General features: G+C 46.3%; 1 protein-coding gene across 2 annotated transcripts in view; it reads left to right on the top strand.

Moving 5' to 3' along the window:
* HDAC7 (histone deacetylase 7) overlaps positions 1-20776 on the top strand; it is a 229654-nt gene that overhangs the window by 76849 nt on the left and 132029 nt on the right. Inside the window, exon 1 of one of the 2 annotated variants that reach the window (XM_055003371.1) lies at positions 12036-12411. The exons of the other annotated variant lie outside the window; for it this stretch is intronic. Coding sequence (XP_054859346.1) covers positions 12285-12411 — 127 coding nt within the window. The 5' untranslated portion in view covers positions 12036-12284. Of the gene's footprint in view, positions 1-12035; positions 12412-20776 lie in introns of those variants that run through there. 2 annotated transcript variants of the gene reach the window in all.

The raw sequence follows: 20776 nt of genomic DNA, 5'->3' as shown, positions 1-20776 counted from the left end.
TTGGCTCCAGGAGATGCAGGTGACACCTGCATAGTCTCCCACTTTCTAATTGTTTTAAAGAGAATTTTGCAGAATTGTTTGGATTATTCCAGTCTCACAATCCTGATGAGAGAGAGAAAGAAAAAAAATCTTTCTCAAACTGCAAAATTGAAATATTCTCCAGCTCATTTCAGCAAAAGGGGTGGATTCTCTAGACACTCTTACCAGCTAGGACAGCTATGGAATGTGTTCATTTCTCAAGCGGCACTTTGTGTTCCCCTCCTAAGTTCCCTCTCTATCAGTACTTTTGCTGACCATCATTCAAATGGACTTGTTTGTTATTTTAAAATATTCCTATCTCGCCTAATCTTTCAAGGGCTCGATATAATTAATCCAACAATGACATCAAAAACGTCCAGGAAAGAACTTTTGCAAATATGATTTTCAAAAAACCCCCACTGCAAACCCAACTCTCAAAACTACAGCCATTTATGTCATTTTTGGTGATAAATACAAAATCCAAACAAAGGGCTCTCAAGGGTCAACAAAAAGAAAACGAACAAGCTCTCCTAAAAGAAGACCTGGATAGAGCTTGCAGAGTGGACTTAGGCAAGGGTTTTCCAGGGGGTTGGAAGAGGAGGAAGGGCCTGATTTCTGGAGAGGGGTCTAAGAGGAATGGGAAAAGTGGTCCTCCAACTCCAAGTACCCTCAAATTTTAACCCCGATTTTATCTGAATTTAAGCAATTTTGTCTGCAGCTAAGTGACAGAAGGTAGGTTGGTGATGACTCAGACTCGCCCTGTGGAAAAGGCAGGCCAATTCACTTCTGAGGGTGCGAGGTGATGACTCATCCTGTGGGTAAAGACCTTTTCGATTTGCTTCTTGGGGCTACTTCACTTCACGGCGCTTTGTAAAAGCAAGGATGCCGGAGAAGAAAGAGAACAGGGTGGGGGAAGCAGATCAAGTCTGGTCGAAAAAGGGCAGTCAAGAAACTTTGATCAAACTGGAATGAATAAAAAGCGTTAAAAAGCCAGTTTGGTGTAGTGGCTAAGAGCGGCAGGTCTCTAATCTGGAGAACCGGGTTTGATTCCCCACTCCTCTGCTTGAAGCCAGCTGGGTGGCCTTGGATCAGTCACAGCTCTCTCAGAGCTCTCTCAGCCCCACCCACCTCACAGGGTGATTGTTGTGGGGATAAAAATAACATACGTTGTAAACCGCTCTGAGTGGGCATTAAGTTGTCTTGAAGGGTGATATATAAATCGAATGTTGTTGTTGTTGTTTTGGAAGAGCTGTTCTTTTCACCTTCCCTGGACATTCTCAATATTTGATGCTTGGATTCATGTACCTTTAGGTTGTGATAGGGGGTTGGTTTCTTGGGTTGCTTCCGCACAGAGATTTTCCCCCACAGAGCAAGAAGGAAGCCCCATGTTGAAGGGGAACATCCACCTTCAATGCTGTGCTCTTTCCAGGTGTGACCAATGAAATTCCTGCAGCTTTCCTCTTTACAGTAGATTTAAATAAACCCATTATAATCCAGTTGCAAGGGGAATACATGAAATGGCTATAGGGGAACGTTCAGGATACTCCCTCCGCTACTGCAATGGGTGCAACCAATGGCAGAGCAAAGTTCTGCTTTCAGACTGGCATGGAAGGGAAGGATTCAATGCAGTCCCTTTCCTCAGGTTTCGGGGGGGGGGGCAAACCAAAGAGTTAGAAAGATAGAGAGGTCAGGACACACTGTTTACTGCTCTAACTGTCACTTTGATATGTAGATTGCTATTCTCAGGATTTCCTCCTCCTGACTTCCTCCCTCTCACTTCTTCTCTTCCGGGCATTGTTCCAGGCAATACCTCTCTCCTTCTCCTCCCTCTATCCTGGCAGCATGGATGCAGGACTTGTCCTAGCATCCATGTCTATCCTTAGACTACATAAGTACTTAGGATCTGTCTCTCCTCCTTTCCTATCAGAGTATGGAATTTCTACAATAAAGAACTCTAATTTCCTTGTTAAGTATAAAGCAAGTGTATGAATTTATTATTTTCTCTCTTGCACACACACCAGCCACCAGAACCAGCTCACAACCACCTATAATCACTCTTCTTCTGCTAAACGATAGACTCTGCTAACAGCCCAAACATGGACTCTTTTAATTAGGTTTCTGGATCCTACCTAACGATTTATTTATCACTTTTAACCCTTTAAAGGCCTTGTTCCCTTTTGAGGCCACAGCGTTAGGGTTTGATACAGAAAGGAAAAATGAATGGAAAAGCAAAGGCTCTGGGCCACAGGGGGTCCACCAAAATTGTTGTTGTGCAAAAGCAACGGGAGGTGTGTATGTATGCCATTCCTGCCCGATTGCTGATGCCACCTTGGCAGGGTGCACATTTTCGTGCCTCCACGTATATGCAGCTGTGGTTTCTTCCCAGGCGGAAACAAGTGAGATGGATAGAGGCTAGTGTTGCTAACAGGCACAGCCTGGAGGAAAAAATGCCCTGCTCTTTTAACAAAGATTTAATGGGATGTTAGTTACCAAGAGATGTTACTTACCTCAATGCCATGAAAAGTGTCACCTGCCCATTTCCACGCATTAAGCCTCTGTTAAAGGTACAAAACATTTCCCCTCTAGGTTGTTGCCAACCTTAAGTACCGTTACTGCGAGGAGAATGCCTTCCGTGATTAATTTCAGTTATAAAGAAGTCTTCTGATTTCAGCGGGACTCTTGTTTATTCACACCCCTTCCTCAAAAAGTAGGACGTTTGGGGGCAAATTTTTTACAAAATTGTTTTTCTTCCAGGGAGAAGTACAAGATTTAAGGCTTGTTCATAATGTAATATTTCCAAATAGAAACCAAGGGAGCCAGATATCCAGACCAGCTGGGCTCTCTGACTGCTCCCCCAAAATATTGCATACACCCTGAACCCCACAGGTTTTGCAAGCTACCTGCAAAATCCAAATTTCTTCTCTGGCTGTATTCAAAGTCACCGCCTTGTCCTGTTCAGGCAGATGGAATATTCATCGCTAATAGCCACCAGCCATCAAAAGCCGTCAACTCTCGCTCAGCAAGTATGTGCTGCTTGCAAAACCTCTTACAATTTTGTTCATCTTTGTGGTGCCATCTTAATATGTTTGCTGGAACAGATCAGCATGGTTGCTTCTCTGGATTAAGAAAGTCTCTGCCTATTGCCATACCAAGGTCCCATGGCCGTGATATTTCTGCCTGCAATGAGCTCAGCACTTTGCTAGTTAGTCTGTGGGCCAGGAGTGAACCAAAACACCCTACTCAGTTCTTCCATTCCAGATCTTTTATCCCCAAGCATCAAGTAGCCAGTGGGAGCTAAGAAACCACGCAAGTGGACACCATTTATTTCTATTTATTTAGATGTCGATACCCTACTTTTCTCCCCAACGGGGACCCAAAGTAACTGAGAATATCTTTCTCACCTCCTCTGTTTAATCTTCATAACACCCACACACAAAAAATCACCTTATCTATTTTGTATGCAGCGTTAACTGTATGCTCATAACCCCTAGCACAGACTACCAGTTCCTTTAACTTGTTTTCCTTCGCTATTCAGAAGTAGGGTGGTTCAGCAATAGGGGTGTATGTCCCTTTTGGATCCACGAAGAACTCCCTTTCTAGGGATTATGGCTACAGAACTCAAGCAGTAGTCATTATCCCAAAAATAAATGGTCCAATGTCAAATGATATGGCATTTTTTTATCCAGGGCATGGCTTTTTAACAGGCTTCATGCAAACAACTTGGCTACAGGGGAAGGACGATACCGTAAGAGGCTAATATGTTATTTCTGCAGCTGCAAAGCAGAGTGATAGGGAAAGATAATGATAGCTAGTTTGGGGGAGGGGGGATCCTTAACTAGGATCTAATGTTAGGAACACCTGTCCTCCAAAACAACCTTGATAGAGGTACCAAGGAGCATCAAAAACCACGTATTGAGAATAATGTGCATGTATTCACGTTTTTCATACAGTATAATTATGCATAGTTTCAGGATACAGTTGAAAAGCTTCTCAGAGGCTTAGTGAGGGCAGCAGACCAGGCAGATAGACATCATTATAGTTTCTTTTGGGGACTGTGATATTATCTTTCGTTGCATACATTTGTGCCTGTGCACTGCGCAATTGAATCCAGGATAAATGGAGGGTTTGCATCACATGTCACACTTGATATTTAAGTGAAACATGAGAGCTACTCGATGCATGTATTTTAAAAAATCAAGGGAACATAGTACAAGGAGTGTATCTGTATTCACTGTAACTTGTGGCTACAATCAGCACAGAATGCAACAGGTGGGGAATGAGACATATTGGAGACATTTCATGCTGGGCTGTAGAACGGAGAAATCCTCTCCCCGACCTTTTGCAAGTGGGTCCACTTTCTTGGAATGAGTGTCCTGGAAAACAGCCGTCTATCTGAGCAGTAAGATCTGGAGCATTTCAGCAGCAGTGCCCTGAAAGATCCAGAGCCGTTCTTTGCTTCCTGGCGTTGCTTCCTGGGATCAGGAAGGGTGTAGATTTGGGAGCCTGTCCAGGTGGAATTATGACTGCGCTAACTAGGGCCTGCACAACAATGGGCAGGGCTCGATGCCAAAGGTGTGGCGAGGAATACAGTGAGTGCTGGGTAGGGCCAGGGCAGAAAGTGCCACCTAAAAACAACTGTGGATTTGCACCTTCGGATCTTAAACTTTTCAAATTTCTGCCTGCAACAAGGAAGCTAAAGATGGACTGAAAGAAAAAGAAGCACGCAACCTAGAGTGTTTTCAATTAACCCTTGATTTTATGCATATATTGATACGGTAGATCAGTGATATGCAGTGTTTCAGGAGCCCCCTGTGACTATTCCGAGCACCATTTCTCAGTGTGGCACCTGCCCTGTATTTTAGGTAAGCGGGCAAAAGCCTTTGCCCAGTGGGATATATGGCTGACAGCTGGTTCCCACCTTGAAAGAGCTTCTGCCAGAGGAATAGATAACCTACAAGTTTTCCCAGAGTTGAGGGCATCATGCCGTGTGTGTGTGTTATGCGCTGTCAAGTCGCATCTGACCTACAGTGACTCTATGAATGAAAGACCTCCAAAACATCCTATCATTAACAGACTTGCTCAGATCCTGCAAACTGGAGGACGTGGCTCCTTTTACTGAGTCAAGCCATCTCCTTTTAGGTCTTCCTCTTTTCCTACTGCCTTCCACTTTTCCCAGCATTATTGACTTTCCCAGAGAATCTTGTCTTCTCATGATGTGACCAAAGTACGATAGCCTGTTTTGTCATTTTAGCTTCTAGGGAGAATTCAGGCCTGATTTGACCTTGTACTCAGTCTTTTTGGCTATCCATGGTATCCGCAAAGCTCTCCTCCAGCACCACATTTCAAATGAATCAATTTTCTTCCCATCAGTTTTCTTCACTGTCCAACTTTCACATCCACACATAGTAATAGGGAATACCATAGTTTGGGTTATCTTAATCTTGGTTCCCAGAGAGACATCTTTACCTTTAAGGATCTTTTCTAGGTCCTTCACAGCTGCTCTTCTAAGGGCCAAGCTACACATGACGAATGACACTTGAACAGCAAGTGTATTTCTCCCTGTTCACTTGCCCTCCACTCAATCCACTTGCCGTTCAAGTGTCATTCGTCATGTGTAGCTTCGTCCTAAGTCTCAATCTTCTTCTGATTTCTTCATTGCAGACTCCCTTTTGGTTGATGATTGAGCCAAGGAATAGAAAATCTTGAATAATTTCATGCCATGGTGGAATCAAATGCGGCCATTTTGGCCGACGTTAATTGTGAATGTGAGCCGTGGAGAGCATAGCCGTACTAGTGCAATTCTAGACAGAGTTACAGCCTTCAAAACCCATTGACATCAGTACACGTAGAAGAGTGTAGCTTTGTTTAGGATTACACTGTTAGGCTGCAATGCGAAGAATTCTTTCTTGGGAATAAGCCCCGTTGATTAAACTGGGATTGGCTCCTGAACAGACCAGCTGAATGTGATCCCTAAAATAACTAAGGGTTTCTGTGAAGTTTTGGACAAGGCTTTTTTTTTTTTTAGTATCCAATCACGCCCCAGCACAGACACATAGCAAAACTGTAGTCATACTTCTCCTTGAGTGACTTCCTTAAGCATACCGCATGGCAATTTGGAAGCAGCTAGGTGCATCTACTTGGACTAGTTTGCAGCAAGTAACTCTATTGCATGGCAGTCCTGGTTCTAGAGTTGCCAGCTTCCAGGGCTTTTTTTTTTCAGCTGGAACGTGGTGGAACAGAGTTCCTGAACCTCTTGAAAATGGTCACATGGCTGGTGGCCCCGCCCCCTGATCTCCAGACAGAGGGGAGTTTAGATTGCCCTCCGCACCACCAAGCGGCGTGGAGGGCAATCTAAACTCCCCTCTGTCTGGAGATCAGGGGACGGGGCCACCAGCCATGTGACCATTTTCTCCGTGGGCAACCCACTGAGTTCCACCACCTCTTTTTCTAGAAAAAAAGCCCTGCCAGTTTCCATACATCTACCTGGAAAAGTTATGAATACATACTTGTACATTTGCTATATGTTGTTGATTGTACCCATGTGTGTTGCTTACCACTGGTTTCTTGGACTATACTCATGATGGTGAATGTGCTGTATAACTCTTGAATTTATTGAATGTATATAGAGAGGCCTAGGCACTTTAGACATTATATGTAGCCATAGGTACCTTGTACATTATCATAGGAAGGTTTGATGATATTGTTTACAAGCACCTTGCACTTTAAAAATAGACCGTGAAATAGACCTTGGAACTTATATATGATATACTATTGCTTGCCTGCCTTTTGGCAGTTCCTGTTGCCCTCTATATCATCATCATCATCATCATCATCATCATCATCATCATCATCATCATCATCATCATCATCATTAATTACATTTGCCAAAAGACAGGCAAGTGGGTTCAGGGAGAGGTACAGCAGTTATTACTGCTAAGTCACATTAAATCTCTATTGGGTTCTCAGTTTACTTCTCTTTTGTTTTGTACGTCTTGATTGTGTTATACATTGGTCTTCACTTCCTATTAGTTAGTTAGTCACGGTGTGATTTTTCTACTTCTAGCCTCCAGGTGGTGGCTGGGGGTAAAAAGGTAAGGTAGTCCCCTGTGCAAGCACCGAATCATTACTGACCCATGGGGGGGGGACGTTCCATCACAATGTTTTCTTGGCAGACTTTTGTTACAGGGTGGTTTGCCATTGCCTTCCTCAGTCATCTACATTTTACTCCCAGGAAACTGGGTACTCATTTTACTGACCTCAGAAGGATGGAAGGCTGAGTCAGTCTTGAGCCAGCTACCTGAACCCGGCTTCCACCAGGATCAAACTGAGTTCGTGAGCAGAGCTTGGGCTGCAGTACTGCAGCTTACCACTCTGCCCCAGGTGGCTGGAGATCTCCCAAAATTACAACTGGTCTTCAGACTACAGCAGTCAGTTCTTTTGGGCAAAATGGTTGTTTGGAAGTGTGGGCTCTAGGGCATTATACCTTGCAGAGGTTCCTTGCCTCCTCAAACTCTGCCCACCCAGGCTGCACCCTCAAATTTCTACGAATTTCCCAGTCCAGACAGAGCGGGCAGCCCTACCTGGTTCATACGAAGGATGAGATCCTAGAATGCCCTGTACCAATTCAGACAGCAAGAGAGGAGGACCATGGAGAACTACATTTTAGAATATCCTTGTATGTTCAAAGCACCCGGCAAACAAAACTTCAGCAGAATCTTTTTCCCTGTTGCGCCAGTTTTCTAGCTGCATGGAGTAGTTTCTTTTTTAATGGAAAAGAATATTCAAATTTGGAATCTACCACCTAAGGTCTAGAAGTAGTACACTTTGTTCTGTCACCTGTGCTCTGCGCCAAATCACAAATCAGGCCAGTTTGTGCATTTTATGGGTTGTGTGCTTAGGGAGATAAGATCATGGGACTTTTTTTAAAAAGTAAAGCTAAGAATTGCTTCTCCTCTACCAATATATGTAGCCACAGTCTGTGTAACTGTGCACTTGATCTGACAAGACTTCAAAATAAAATTTTGTTTTTCAGTGCTTGACAGTAGATTGGAAACTCAACAAAATTTCGACATGCTTATTCATCTCTCACAAAAGACAAATTGGAACTTTTTATTTAAAAAAGAAAAACACTAATTCTGGGATTTGTTGTCTTAGAAATGTAGGAATGCAAAATAGGAGTTAAATGAGGTTATTTGGTCTATTTTCTCATAACCTATTTATTCTGCATACACTCTTCCAAATTAATATTAAAAAAACCCATAAGACTGAAGTAAAATAAACAGGAGTTTGGTGTTAAAGGTATTAAGGATGAGCAAGATTTTATTCCAAAATAAGCATTTGTTGACCACATTTTCAGATGTGAAGTAGGCTGTAATCCACACAAAAGGTAAATTTTTGATGTATTTTCCTTTGGTTTTTTCCTTTAGTTTCCATTTCTGTTTTCTCTCTCTTTTCTTTCCCCCCCTCCCCTTTTAATTGGATCTTAAATTTCTCAAAATAAAAAAAAATAAAAATTACGATGGAATAAAATCTGGTTAGTCCTTACGGAGCTGCAAGACTCCTATTTATTTCTGCTGCAACGAACAGTACAATCTGAAACACAGTTAAACCTTTCTAAACTCATGGACTCCGATGGATTTAGAAAGGTCTGACTGTTTAAGATGGAATTGTAACGTGGCTATCCTTCTGAGATTAAGACTGAAATGACCTCCTTTTAATTCATAGACAGTTATCTGCAGGGCTTTTTTTCAGCTGGAACGCGGTGGAACAGAGTTCCGGCACCTCTTGAAAATGGTCACATGGCCGGTGGCCCCGCCCCCTGATCTCCAGACAGAGGGGAGTTTAGCTTGCCCTCCGCGCTGCAACAGGGAGGGCGATCTCAACTCCCCTCTGTCTGGAGATCAGGGGGTGGGGCCACCAGCCATGTGACCATTTTCACTGAGGGCGATTTAAACTTTTAAAAACTCCCCCCTTGTTCCAGCTGACCCAAAGTGACGTCTTTGGTCCTGGGAGCGTGCACACACTTTGCACGCGCACATGTGGTACCAGGGGCACCATCTCCTGCCAAGAGTTGCCCCTTGTGCTGGTGACCCACTGAGTTCTACCACCTCTTTTCCCTGGAAAAAAGCTCTGGTTATCTAGTACCTTAAAAGCTATCCAAAAAAGGCCAAAGCTTTCTTCTTCTAATGTAGGCAGACCTTTTAGGTAGGAGGCATTTTTTAAAAAAAACACAGCAAGGTCAAAGGACCATGAAATGCAGGAAGCAGAGGATGAAATGTAATTATGTCAAATCCAAATTTAAACAAGAAAAACAAAGAGACAACTCACTCGCTTTGCTTAGCTAGTTAACACCTTTTAATGGGTGGGGAGCCCAAAGTTTTGCTAAAATGGTTCTATCTTTGTTCAATGGCGGGAGTGGGGAGATGTCAAATTTCTTAGTCCATGAAAGTTTGTGCTGGAATAAAGTTTTGTTAATTCTTAAGGTACCACAGGACTGCAGTTTAATTTTGCTATGGCACCTTTCCTTGGTTTCTCCCTGGCAAAAAAACCCCAACTTGTTTATGCTGTAACTCTATGCAGAATCTCTTCAGACAGTTAACTTCCATAGCTTTAGACTGGGACTTGCCCCAAATGTCACTTAGTTTGGTAACACAAGCAAATGGTCTGCCTTCCATTAATTATGGATTGGGAGAGAAAGGACCTCAGCTGGGTATAATACCATAGAGTCCACCTTCCAAGGCAGCTATTTCTGTAGGGAACTGATCTCTGTCACCTGGAGATCAGTTTTAGGTAGGTAGCACTGCAAAGAACAACAAGATTTTCAAGTTATAAACTTTTGAGAGTCAGAGCTAGAGATGTGCATGAACCGAAATACAAACCAAAATTCAGCACGAACCAAGTTGGTTCGTGGTTCGCGAACCAGCGGTTCGTCAGATCCCATTTCTGATGAACCGCCATGAACTTTTAGGCTGGTTCGTTTGGTTCGTTTTTTGGTTCGTCACTGCAGACAGCCTGGTGCCAATCAATCAGTTTCCTAGGCAACAAGGGACGGACTTCCTGCAGACCTGCTGGCCTGGAAGTGAACTTCTGCTGGCCCAGAAGTGACCTTCTGCTGAGCCAAAAGTGATGATTTTCTGACCTGGATGTGACGTTTCACGTAGCAAATGAACCGGTTCGCGAACCAGGGGCAGGTTCATGAAAGTTCGTGGTTCGTGAAATTTGATGAACCACGAACCACATGGTTCGGTTTTCCCCAGTTCATGCCCTTCTCTAGTCAGAGCTCCCTTCTTCAGATACCAAAGAATTTGGAGCTCTAACTCTGGAAAGCTTACACCCTAATAATCTTGTTGGTTTCTAAAGTGCTACTGGACTCGAAACTTGGAGATCAGTTGTAATTCTGGGACATCTCCACCCACCCACCTGACAACTGGGAATCCTCTGCATAGATATGTCTCAGGAACACTGATACTGGAATTAATGTTAGTCTTCAAGGTCTCAAAGAGATTCATCGGACCATAGACTTTACACCGATTGCTGTAGGTACTGATAGACCATAGATTCTACTACTATTGATATAAGTATGATCCTACTGGATAGTTCCTATGTTGTTTAATATGTCAGTCTTTGAATTCATAACGCTGTGTTTCAGCATTTTGTCAGCTCTGTGTTGGCTTTCTGCCAGTTTAAAATCTTTGCAGATTTTTAGGTATATACTCTGTTACATGCCCTGACCTGGATAGCCCATGTGAGCCTGATCTCGTCAGATCTCAGAAGCTAAGCAAGGTTGGACTTGGTTAATAACTGGATGGGAGACCTCCAACAAAGACTAGGGCTGCAGAGGCAGGCAATGGCAAACCACCTCTGTTAGTCTCTTTCCATGAAAACCCCACCAGGGGTCGCCCTAACTCAACTATGGCTTGAGGGCACTCTCCACCACTACTCTGCTACATGCCCTGACCTGGATAAGCCAGGTGAGCCTGATCTCATCAGATCTCAGAAGCTAAGGGTTGGCTTTGGTTAGGAATTGGATGGGACACCAAGGAAGACCAGATTTGCAGAGGCAACAATGGCAAACCACCTCTGTTAGTCTCTTGCCATAAGTCAGCTATGACTGGAAGGCACTCTCCACCCTCACTCTATTACATGTTTATTGCAATGACTTTCAAATTGACTTTCCTAACCCACCCTGTGTAATCCGCCTTGGGTCTCAGTGAGAAAGGCGGAGTAGAAGATTCAAGAAATGAATCCGGTGTAGGGTTGCCAGCTTCCAGGTAGGACCTGGAGATCTCCCGGAATTACAACTGATCCCCAGCCAACAAAGATCAGTTCCCCTGGAGAAAATAGATCCAGAGGAGTTAGCCGTGTTAGTCTGTAGTAGCAAAATCGAAGAGTCCAGTAGCACCTTTAAGACTAACCAACTTTACTGTAGCATAAGCTTTTGAGAAACACGCATCTGACGAAGAGACCTGTGATTCTCGAAAGCTTATGCTATAGTAAAGTTGGTAAATCTTAAAGGTGCTACTGGACTCTTTTCGATTTTCCTGGAGAAAATAGCTGCTTTGGAGGGTGGACTCTACGGCATTATACCCCGCTGCAGCCCCTCTCCTCCCCAAACCCCACCCTCTCCAGGCTCCACCTCCAAAATCTCCAGGTAGTTCCCAACCTGGAGCTGGCAACCCGCCGGGCTCCGGTTTCCTTTTGCTGCAGCAGACGAACCAGGGGCTTCCTTTCCGCCCGGGGCGATCTGCGTAAGAGCGCCGTCTAACGCTAAGCGCCAGCCGTCGAAGGGTCTATCGCTGCGGGGAAGCCCGGCGGCCCCGCAGCGCAGCCCGAGCGCTCCCTGGCCGGCGCTGCCGGCAGCAGATGGAGCCCTTCGAACGGCGAAGTCGGCGGTGCGCGCTGGCGATTGGCTGAGGCCGGGCCAATGGCGAGCGCCGGAGCCGAACAATGCCGCGCTCCCCCCTTGCCGAGCGGGCGCCTTTCTCGCCTGCCAGGCTCGGCCGCCTTTCCTGCCCGCCTGCGCTGCCGCTCCTGTGCCTCGCCGGGCGGCTCCTCCCCGCCTGCGCCCGCGGCTGTGCGCGCTCGGAGAAGCGGGGCGCAGGTGGATCCGACGGCGGAGGAGGGATGGAGCGGGCCGGGCCCCGCCACTGAGCCGCCCTGCCCGCAGCCCAGCCTCATGGCCCCGGGCGGAGCCGTCGCCCGTCGCCCGTGAGCGCTCTCCGTGCGCGCCCTGCCCCGAGGAGGTGGCAGCCGGCCGGGGCCCACCCATGCCCGGGCTGCACCCCGCGCTGGGCTCCACGACGCCGGACCCCGAGTCTCGTTGCTCCCCGGCAGATGGACTGAAAGGGCGAGCGGCAGAGGAGGAGGGCGTGAGCCCGGCCGGGGAGAGCCAAGGTAAGAGCCGCGGGAGGAGGAGGAGGAGGAAGAGAGGCTGCGCCGTGGCCGAGCAGCCGGGGCGGAGGAGAGGCTGGCCGGCCGGCCGGCCGGGAGAGAAACGTGGAGGAAGGCGAGGCCGGCGAAGCGGATTTCTTCTTCCAAGTCTCCCTCGCCGCGTGACTCGGTCTGGGATCCCCCTGCGGGGGATCTCAAGAAAGGGGCGGCTGGGGGTGGCTTCTCTGGCCCCTCCGGCTGGCGCCGCGCGCACCCTTCCTTTTGCCCCTGGGCTGGCTCTCTTTTAGGCTCAGGGGGTGCCAGTCTCCAGGTGAGGCCCGGAGTTCTCCCAGAAGGGGAACTCCATACTGCAGAGATCGGTTCGCCTGGAGAAAATAGTAAAGAGTCCAGTAGCACCTTTAAGGCTAACCAACTTTATTGTAGCAGAAGCTTTGGAAAACCACAGATGCATCTGATGAAGAGAGCTGTGGGTCTCGAAAGCTTATGCTACAATAAGCTCGGTTAGTCTTACTGTTTACTGTTTTGCCACTACAGATTAACACAGCTAACTCCTCTGGATCTGTGACTCTGGATAAAATTACAGCTCTGGAGGTCTGACTCTATGGCATCACGGCTCCACTGTGCTCCCTTCCCAAATTCCGTCCCCAGGCTCTGCCTCCATATCTCCAGGAATTTCCCAGCCCAGAATTGGTAACCCTAAAAGATGCTTTCGGTACAGGGCTGCTGCTCTCCACCGCTCCACTGAGTGATCATGAGGGTCTTTTTGGTTTACTTTGCTTTGTTCTGTAGAATCTGGCTTGGCTTATTTGCTTGAGCCATCTGAACTGGTCTTTTTCCTGCAACCCTCAGCTGCTTGGCTTGTGGCACCTTCGCGGTTGTATTGTGATTTAGAGTGGTTGTGATCTTGGTGCAATTCTTTTTGCTGCAGTTAACAAAGGACAGGGGCTGTTGTACCTAGAGTAACTCAGAGGCACCAGGACGGTATGCAGTTTTTCTCTATACTGCCTTCACCGACACTTCTGCTTGCTTTGGCAAGCCAGAATTGAGCACCCCCCCCCCCCCCGGCAGCAGAAATGGAAGGTGTGTGATCGCTTGGGCAAACGCATTGCATGTTTCTCGGATCCCTCTACCCGATCTCTTGGGTTATCGAGGAAGAAAAGTTCAGCAGCAGATGCGATTAAAGCTGAAATCCTAAACACTCTTATCTGGGAATGGATCCCACTTGAGGAAAATATGTGTGTGTTTTTTCTTTTGAGTAAACAAGCAAAGGATTGCTTTTGAGCAGTTTCCAGTTTGCTTAACGGAGCTAAGATTTCCACTACAATCCTATATGGAGCTACTCCACTCTACGCCCATTCACTTTTAGTAAAGTTGGAAGGGCACGACTCTGCTTAGGACCGCGCTGTTACAGTGATATCTGAAGTAGCTACTCTAGTCTAAACCCAGCATAGACAATGAGGTTTAGATGAGAGTAACTCTGTGTAGAACCGCACGGTTCTCTGTGTGTGAACGCTATTTAGAATGATCTTAAAAGATGAGGATATTTGTTCTAAAGTGACTGTAAGAGGAAGAAAAGCCTCCAGATATCAAGAGAGCATTCATACTGCAGTGAAGTTGGCAGGAGTGTCTTTTGGTTTTTGTCTTTTTTAAATAGTAAAGAGTCCAGTAGCACTGTTAAGACTTAACCAACTTTATTGCAGCATAAGCTTTTGAGAACCACAGCTTTCTTCTCATCTGATGAAGAGAGCTGTGGTTCTCGAAAGCTTATGCTGCAATAAAGTTGGTTAGTCTTAAAGGTGCTACTGGACTCTTTACTGTTTTGCAACTGCAGACTAACACGGCTAACTCCTCTGGATCGATGCCTTTCTGTAGTGCCACTGAGAGATCTGAGAAGATTTTAGTCCAACACTGTCATTGCAACCTTGATAAGTGTCTCTGTGTGTTTGGGTTGCCCAGGTACTTGACTTTAATTGTTCGGTGCTGAAGCAAAGTCAATAAGATGCAGTCTTTGGCAGGCAGCTGGAGTGTCTCCAGTAGGAGAGAAAAGGGATATTTTGTTAGGTTGCCATGGATTTCCAGGGCAGGGTCTGTTTGATTTTGCTAAGTGGTCTAGATCGAGGGTTCTCCAAATGCGAGGAGGACGTCTCTGTGACGATGGGAGTGTTCGAGGGCCTTTTGTTGAACGTAATACCGGATGCCTGATGGAAGAAAATTATTGAGGAGAGAAGTGGTTTGATTTCCTTCCCAGAGATAATCCGCAATCGGAGAGCTTTCCTTTTGGCAGGGAAACAGAAAAGACCAGCAGGACATACAGCCCATGTTTCAAGTATGGAAGGTCTTGAATTAAACCCCCTGCAACTTCACTTCAGAGAATCTCAGGTAACCCTGTTAGGAACCATCTTTCCTTTGAGATCTTGGAGAGAGCTGCTATGAAAGCCCACAATACTAGGCTAAATCAATCCCGCTCCTCTACCCCGGTCTGGCTTTAAGGACATGTAAATACTGGGTAATTGTTGCTGTTGCCTTACATCAATGATATATATTTAGTGGTATAGGAAGCTCTCTTGTTATCTACCGGTTCATGCAATTCATACATTTATTTAGATTTGCTGCCCTTAAATCATTGGCAAATTGACTTTTCAGAGTTTATGTCAGGGCAACTAAAATCTAAAACTCACCCCAAACAGACACACCCAAGACAGTTCTGTTTCCTTCTTATTGTAGTGTGTGATGTTGACCTTGAAGATGGTATATAGTGGGGGTTAATTCCCACCTTTCATGCCCTGTACAGGAAACTTTGTTTGGGTCTAATCTCTGGCAAAGTTGCATTTCCCTTCCCTGGGGGTGGCAAGGAAGACTTTTTCTGGATCTGTGTTGTTCTAAGCTCTTTGGTTTGGAAATAATATAGAGAAAGGAGATTTCTTGGAAGACTTCCAGCTCTCTCTGGCTTAAGCTGTGCCTCTCTGTATATCCTTCAGTGTTTCCTATTCACCAAGCCACCTGATATGCAGAAAGGAAATTAAAAAAACAGGGAACGAGAGAGTCTGTAAGCCTCCTGGCTTTTGCATACATTACCAAACGTATCCAGAGTTTTAGTTCCAGCAGGTAGTTTTGGCCTGTTTGGCTATCCGGGGTTACGGCTGAGCTCTGATTTGTTTCCATTGCTTAAGGCTTGCAAACGAGTCCCGCAAACCCTCTGCAACACATATTGAATGCACAAAGTTGCCTTATAATGAGTCAGACCCCTCCCCTCTTGTACCTTTCAGAATTGTGAGGAGAGATTTCGACCTGGTGCTATTCCTCGCCCCCCTACAACAGAAAGGGTGGGAAAGTTCAGAGACAGGTGGCCACGGACTACCAGTTGTCAGAGGACAGTCCGGTGGTAGGAAGAGAAAGCTATTGCCTCTGCCCTCCTTGTGGGGTTTATAGAAACCTTTGCCTAACTGTTGTGTGTGAACAGGATGTTGGATTAGATGGATCTCTGGTTTGATCCACCCCAGAGGGGCTTTTCTCCTAAAGCCTGGAAGAACTGAGTTTTTACATACAAAACGCAAGAACCTTTTCCACTCTCACAGTGAAAGAAAGGTCTGTAGCCGCTCTGTGTGCTATTCTTGGCCTGTTCCTTTCTCCTAGCCTTTCCCATGCCTGTTTTGCTAGATCAAAGTTTCTGGCTTCCAGACTCAAAGGAGCGCCTGAAGGCACACTCATGCGAACAGCTGCCTGTACTGCGCCGTAGTACACAACCACATTGAGTGACCAGTTGCAAGGGAGGACCATTGTCTCTGCATGGTTGTGTAGAAAATGGAATCTTGGCTGGTAGGTGTCTTCCCCCCCCCCCCTGTATGGGAGGCTGCACCTGCTACCTTTCCTTTTTCAACACAGTTGTGACAAGACACACTAGGAGAGAAGGAGAGGCTGTGAATGGCCTCAGAAGTAGCGTCCCCCTCCTCCAAATGTCCTCCAAATTTTACTGAGCATGAGCAGAAGACAGAACTTTGCCTCAATAAAATAGGAAAATTTAAAGCAGCCACAGACTTTTTGAGGGGTGTTAGATGTGCATATCATGTTGGGCATAAGTAACGCCTAGTGACTTTTCTTCAATAATGGCTGTCTTGGGTGTGATTGTCTCGGGGTGGGTAATGGGAGACAGGGATCAGTTCCCATGGATGTGGAACACTTTTTATTGTTCCACTTTCTCAGCTGCACGCTCTCTCTGACCCATCTGTCCTGTCCTAGCTAAGGTGGCCTTTTACCCTCTCTTCGGCTGGGCGCCTGTTAATGACGTCACTCTGCCCGCGTCCCGACTCTTGCTATTCTTTTAGTGTGGTCAGAAGGGAGCTGTTTTTCTCCTGGAAGTGTCAGTGGAAATACAGGTCTGGAAACTAGAAAGCATCTCGTAGAGGGGAATTGGGTAGGATAATCGATGGGGGGGGGGTACGGTTGCCAGCCTCCAGGTGGTAGCTGGAGATCTCCCGGAATTACAGCTGATCTCCAGGCAACAGAGACCAGTTCCCCTGGAGAAAATGGCTGCTCTGAAGGGTAAACTCTATGGCATTATACCCCATTGAGGCCCCTTTCCTAAATCCCGCCCTCCAGGCTCCACCCCCCCCCCCCCAAATCTCCAGGAATTTCCTAACCTGGACCTGGCAACTCTACTAGGGGGGGGGGTAAGGGAAGAGTTAAGCACCCGTCTTCTTCCCCCAGTTTCCCCCCTGTAGATTTGCACAGAAGAAGCCACAACTAGGTATTGAAAGATGCAAGGTTTGTCCAAGTAAGTCATCATATATTTGTTACTAGCCTGACTGCCAGCTTGATAGTCATTAGTGGCCTAAAAAGGGCCAGGGGCAAACTTTATAAAACAGTTCTGCTTGGTTTTCTGGAAGTATTTTTTTTTTAAATTTTCGCATACTGCAGGTACAGAAGTGAGTGAGTGATTGCATGTATCCGGGGGGATGTGGCCGTTTGCACAATGAATGGAGGCCTGGGTTTTTCAGTCTGGTGCCGCATGACGGACGCTGTTTGCGTATCTACTAATCACTGGTGGGTCAAGGTGCTACTTTGCCATCCCGTGCTTGATCTGTAGGGAACTTATCCCTCTTCTGGTCTGGCTTGAAACCAATGAACGATCTGAATGTCTCCAAAACATTGTGCATGGATCTATTCTGTTAGAATTGTATGCTGCTGCGAATGAGTTTTAATGTCAGGGAAGCTGGGGAATTCTATTGTCATAGTGATTCCTTGAGGAAAATGCGTCAGAAGCTCCCGCTCAATGTTGTGTCTGCGATGGCCTTGTGGGACTCGTGTGTGTGCAAGAAGTTTTGCATCCTGGCTTGTAATGGCAAGGAGCTGGTTCGGGGTCAGAGGAGACCTCCGAGGGTCTGGTAGTTTAGCACGCAACAGGATGCCTGCGGTGCAGTTTCCTAAGTCCTGTGAAAGCTCTGCTGAGCGCAGGCAAAACAGTGGAAAACTCTGTTAACTTTCCCCTTTTGTAATCATTTTATGCAGCGCCGATATTAATAGCCGAGGGATGTGTAGGTTGTGTCTTCTGCAAGAGTGGGGGAATCTGGTATGCAGCTTGCTTCTGGGGAAAAAAAACGCGCTGTTTTCATCATGGGTACATCAGAAAGTGCTTGAAAATATCCGAGCAATGTTTACTTAAATCTGAAACAAGAGGAGGGTTGGGCAAAGTTTCCGGGTTGGAGAGTTTGATTTTTATTGAGTGTATAAGTTTCCTCACCTTTCGTCTGGCGCTTGTGAGTTGAGGGCCAGCTCAGTCTTGTATCCTGGAGACCCATTGCAGTGTAGTGGTTAGAGCAGTGATACTCACTGACTTGTGAGCCATTCATTCGAGATACACAGTGGCTCCCCTATCTATTCAGAAGGAATCTTAAGCCATTCCCGCCCGCTCTTAAAGGGACAGCTAACTCGCCGAACGCTGTCGGCTTCCCCCAGGAATGCAGACATCTCCATTGGCAAAACGTTGGCGAGCCGTTTGGCTTCCGGTTTTTTGGCGCCTTTTCTGGGAATGCACTTTCTGCGGTCACGGAAAAGGTGCCGAAAAACGGAAGCCAAACGGCCCGCAAACGTTTTACAAATGGAGACGTCGTCAGCATTCCGTGAGTGGGCCGTCCCTTTAAATTTGGTTATAGTTGGTTATAGGTTATAGTTGTATATTTAACATTAATAGTTGTATCTTCTGTTATTGTCTGTGTGTGTTTGGGGTGGCATACGGTAGTCATGTAGTGCTTGCGGTTGATGTTAGTTGTAAACATGGCTCTCCACGATCCATGGAGTAAGCAGCCCTGGCTTTGACTAGGGCTAGGAACTAGGAGGCCCGGTTTCAATTCCCTATAAAACCATGATGCTTGATGACTGGTGTGTGGTTACACACTCTCAGCTTATCCTGCCTCACAGGGTTGTTGGGAGGATAAAATAAGGGAGGAGAAACTGTGTATGTCACGTTGAGCTCTTTGGAAGGAAGGTGAGATAAAAATGTCCTAGGTAGATGTTCATGGAGAAGCAAGGCCTACCGAGTTCAACGTTAACTTACTCCAAATAAGTATGCAGAAAGTTGCGGTTTACATTGTTGGAAGGGGAGGAGCTTATTTCTCAAAACAGGAAGTAGATCTGTGCAGGGGGTCTGCAGCTCAGTACTGCTTCCTGTCTCTTCCTGTATGTCGTGTTCATTAGTTTGTTTATTTTAAATATTTAAACTTCCAACTGTAGAGGCTCTTAGAGTGGCGCACAAAGAGTTGATGAAGGAACTGTCAGTTTTGTTTACTCCTGGGGCTCACAGGTGTGTGCCAGCAAGCCTTGATTTAAAAGCAATAACCTGGAACCCAGCATCACGTCCATATACAAGCATATACTTTCCTCCTTTTAAATAAGCCTTGCCTTTTCAAGACATTATGTGGTAGGCAACCTTCTATGTACCACATAAAACATTGGCCAGTCAGCCATTTGCTTCAAAGACTAGGAGACCATGTTAGCAAAAAGAGCCGCTGGCATGTTAACTAGTCATAGTGCTTTAGACTGCAGAAGATAGAGGGTGGCATGAGAAATTAGAGGGCTGGATTATAGCAAATTAGATAACAAGGGGGACGATTCTGGCAGCTCTGAGATGCTGGCTTTTCTAGCACATGAGTAATAGAAAACAGTTTCTTTCCCACTTTCCCCCTTAGCTGCAATCTTAAGTGGAACAGTTTTTCCACTTCCGCTTCTTTTTGTGTGAACCATCCTGTTTCTCTGCCCCCACCCCCCCACCCCACACACTCCCCCATCTCATTACAACAGCATTGCAGAGAGGTCCTCAAAAGTTACTCATCTACAACCCATTCACTCCTCTCCCCACCCCCTACCAATTCCTTACTCACATATGCCAGTGTCACATCTTGGGCAGTAAGGTAGGAGGATCGGTTTGCATCCAGCTTACAAAAACATTGCAAGTTGCTCACCTAGAAGTGATTTTTACTCGCCCTGGGCGAATAGGCAAATGGCTGTTGACGCACCTGCATGATTCTGTAAAGTGTTTATGCTAAAACAGCATGATTTATAAATCTAGCTCTGTATTCTTGCTCTCCTCTTTCCCATCACCCCCCCCCCAACGCATCATTTATCTGCCCTAATGTGTACCGGGAACCCCTGTGATTCCTTGGAGACTGTTCAGGCATCCAGTTTTATGGACTGGCCATAAAACTCACCAGGAAAAATCTTGGGGGGGCACCTCTCTCTCCAGGCAGCTCTTCAGTTGCATTGAGTGGGGGAGATAGCCCTGTGCTGACTGGTGGGCATTGGCATTCTTCCTTGGCATTGTCAACCCATGGTCAAGGAATGGGGGAGGGAGCACCGCTATGATGCCCTTTTCCAGGGCTGTTTTGACTTCCCCTCTGTCCCCAGTCGTGTGGGTCCATGTGTATGCACGAGTGCCCTAGAACTTATCCCCAAATCCTCAGTGAACTTTAGGCGATGGGTCGGTGTGGAAAGCATTCCCTGCAGGCCAAAATTTTAACGAATGCTATTCTGGTCAACCCTGCTGTGTTCATAGATGATCTCCCAACATCCTGACTCATCTCAGATTTAATAAAAAAAAGAGATGCTGTCAGTCTTCGCCTCAGAGAGCAGGCGAGACAAAGCGGAAATAAGGCATGAGTTTCCCCCAGACTTGGTGATTTGGGTTCGGCGGGATCTGCAGGCCTGTTCTGTGGTGTTTTCCACCTGGACCCTAGCATATGATCAGAACTGCTACAGTCTTTTAATCCATCTAGCACTAGTCTCTCCCCACTCACGCTTACAGTCCCCCTGCCAGCTCCCTTGATGGAGAAGATGTTTCTGCAATGGCCTTTCCCCCAAAGAATGTGCTGTTTTCATA

Source organism: Eublepharis macularius, chromosome 19, assembly GCF_028583425.1.
Source record: "Eublepharis macularius isolate TG4126 chromosome 19, MPM_Emac_v1.0, whole genome shotgun sequence".
Lineage (NCBI taxonomy): Eukaryota > Metazoa > Chordata > Lepidosauria > Squamata > Eublepharidae > Eublepharis > Eublepharis macularius.
Note: the sequence above shows the minus strand (reverse complement) of the source record. Positions and strands in the feature narration are given on the sequence as shown.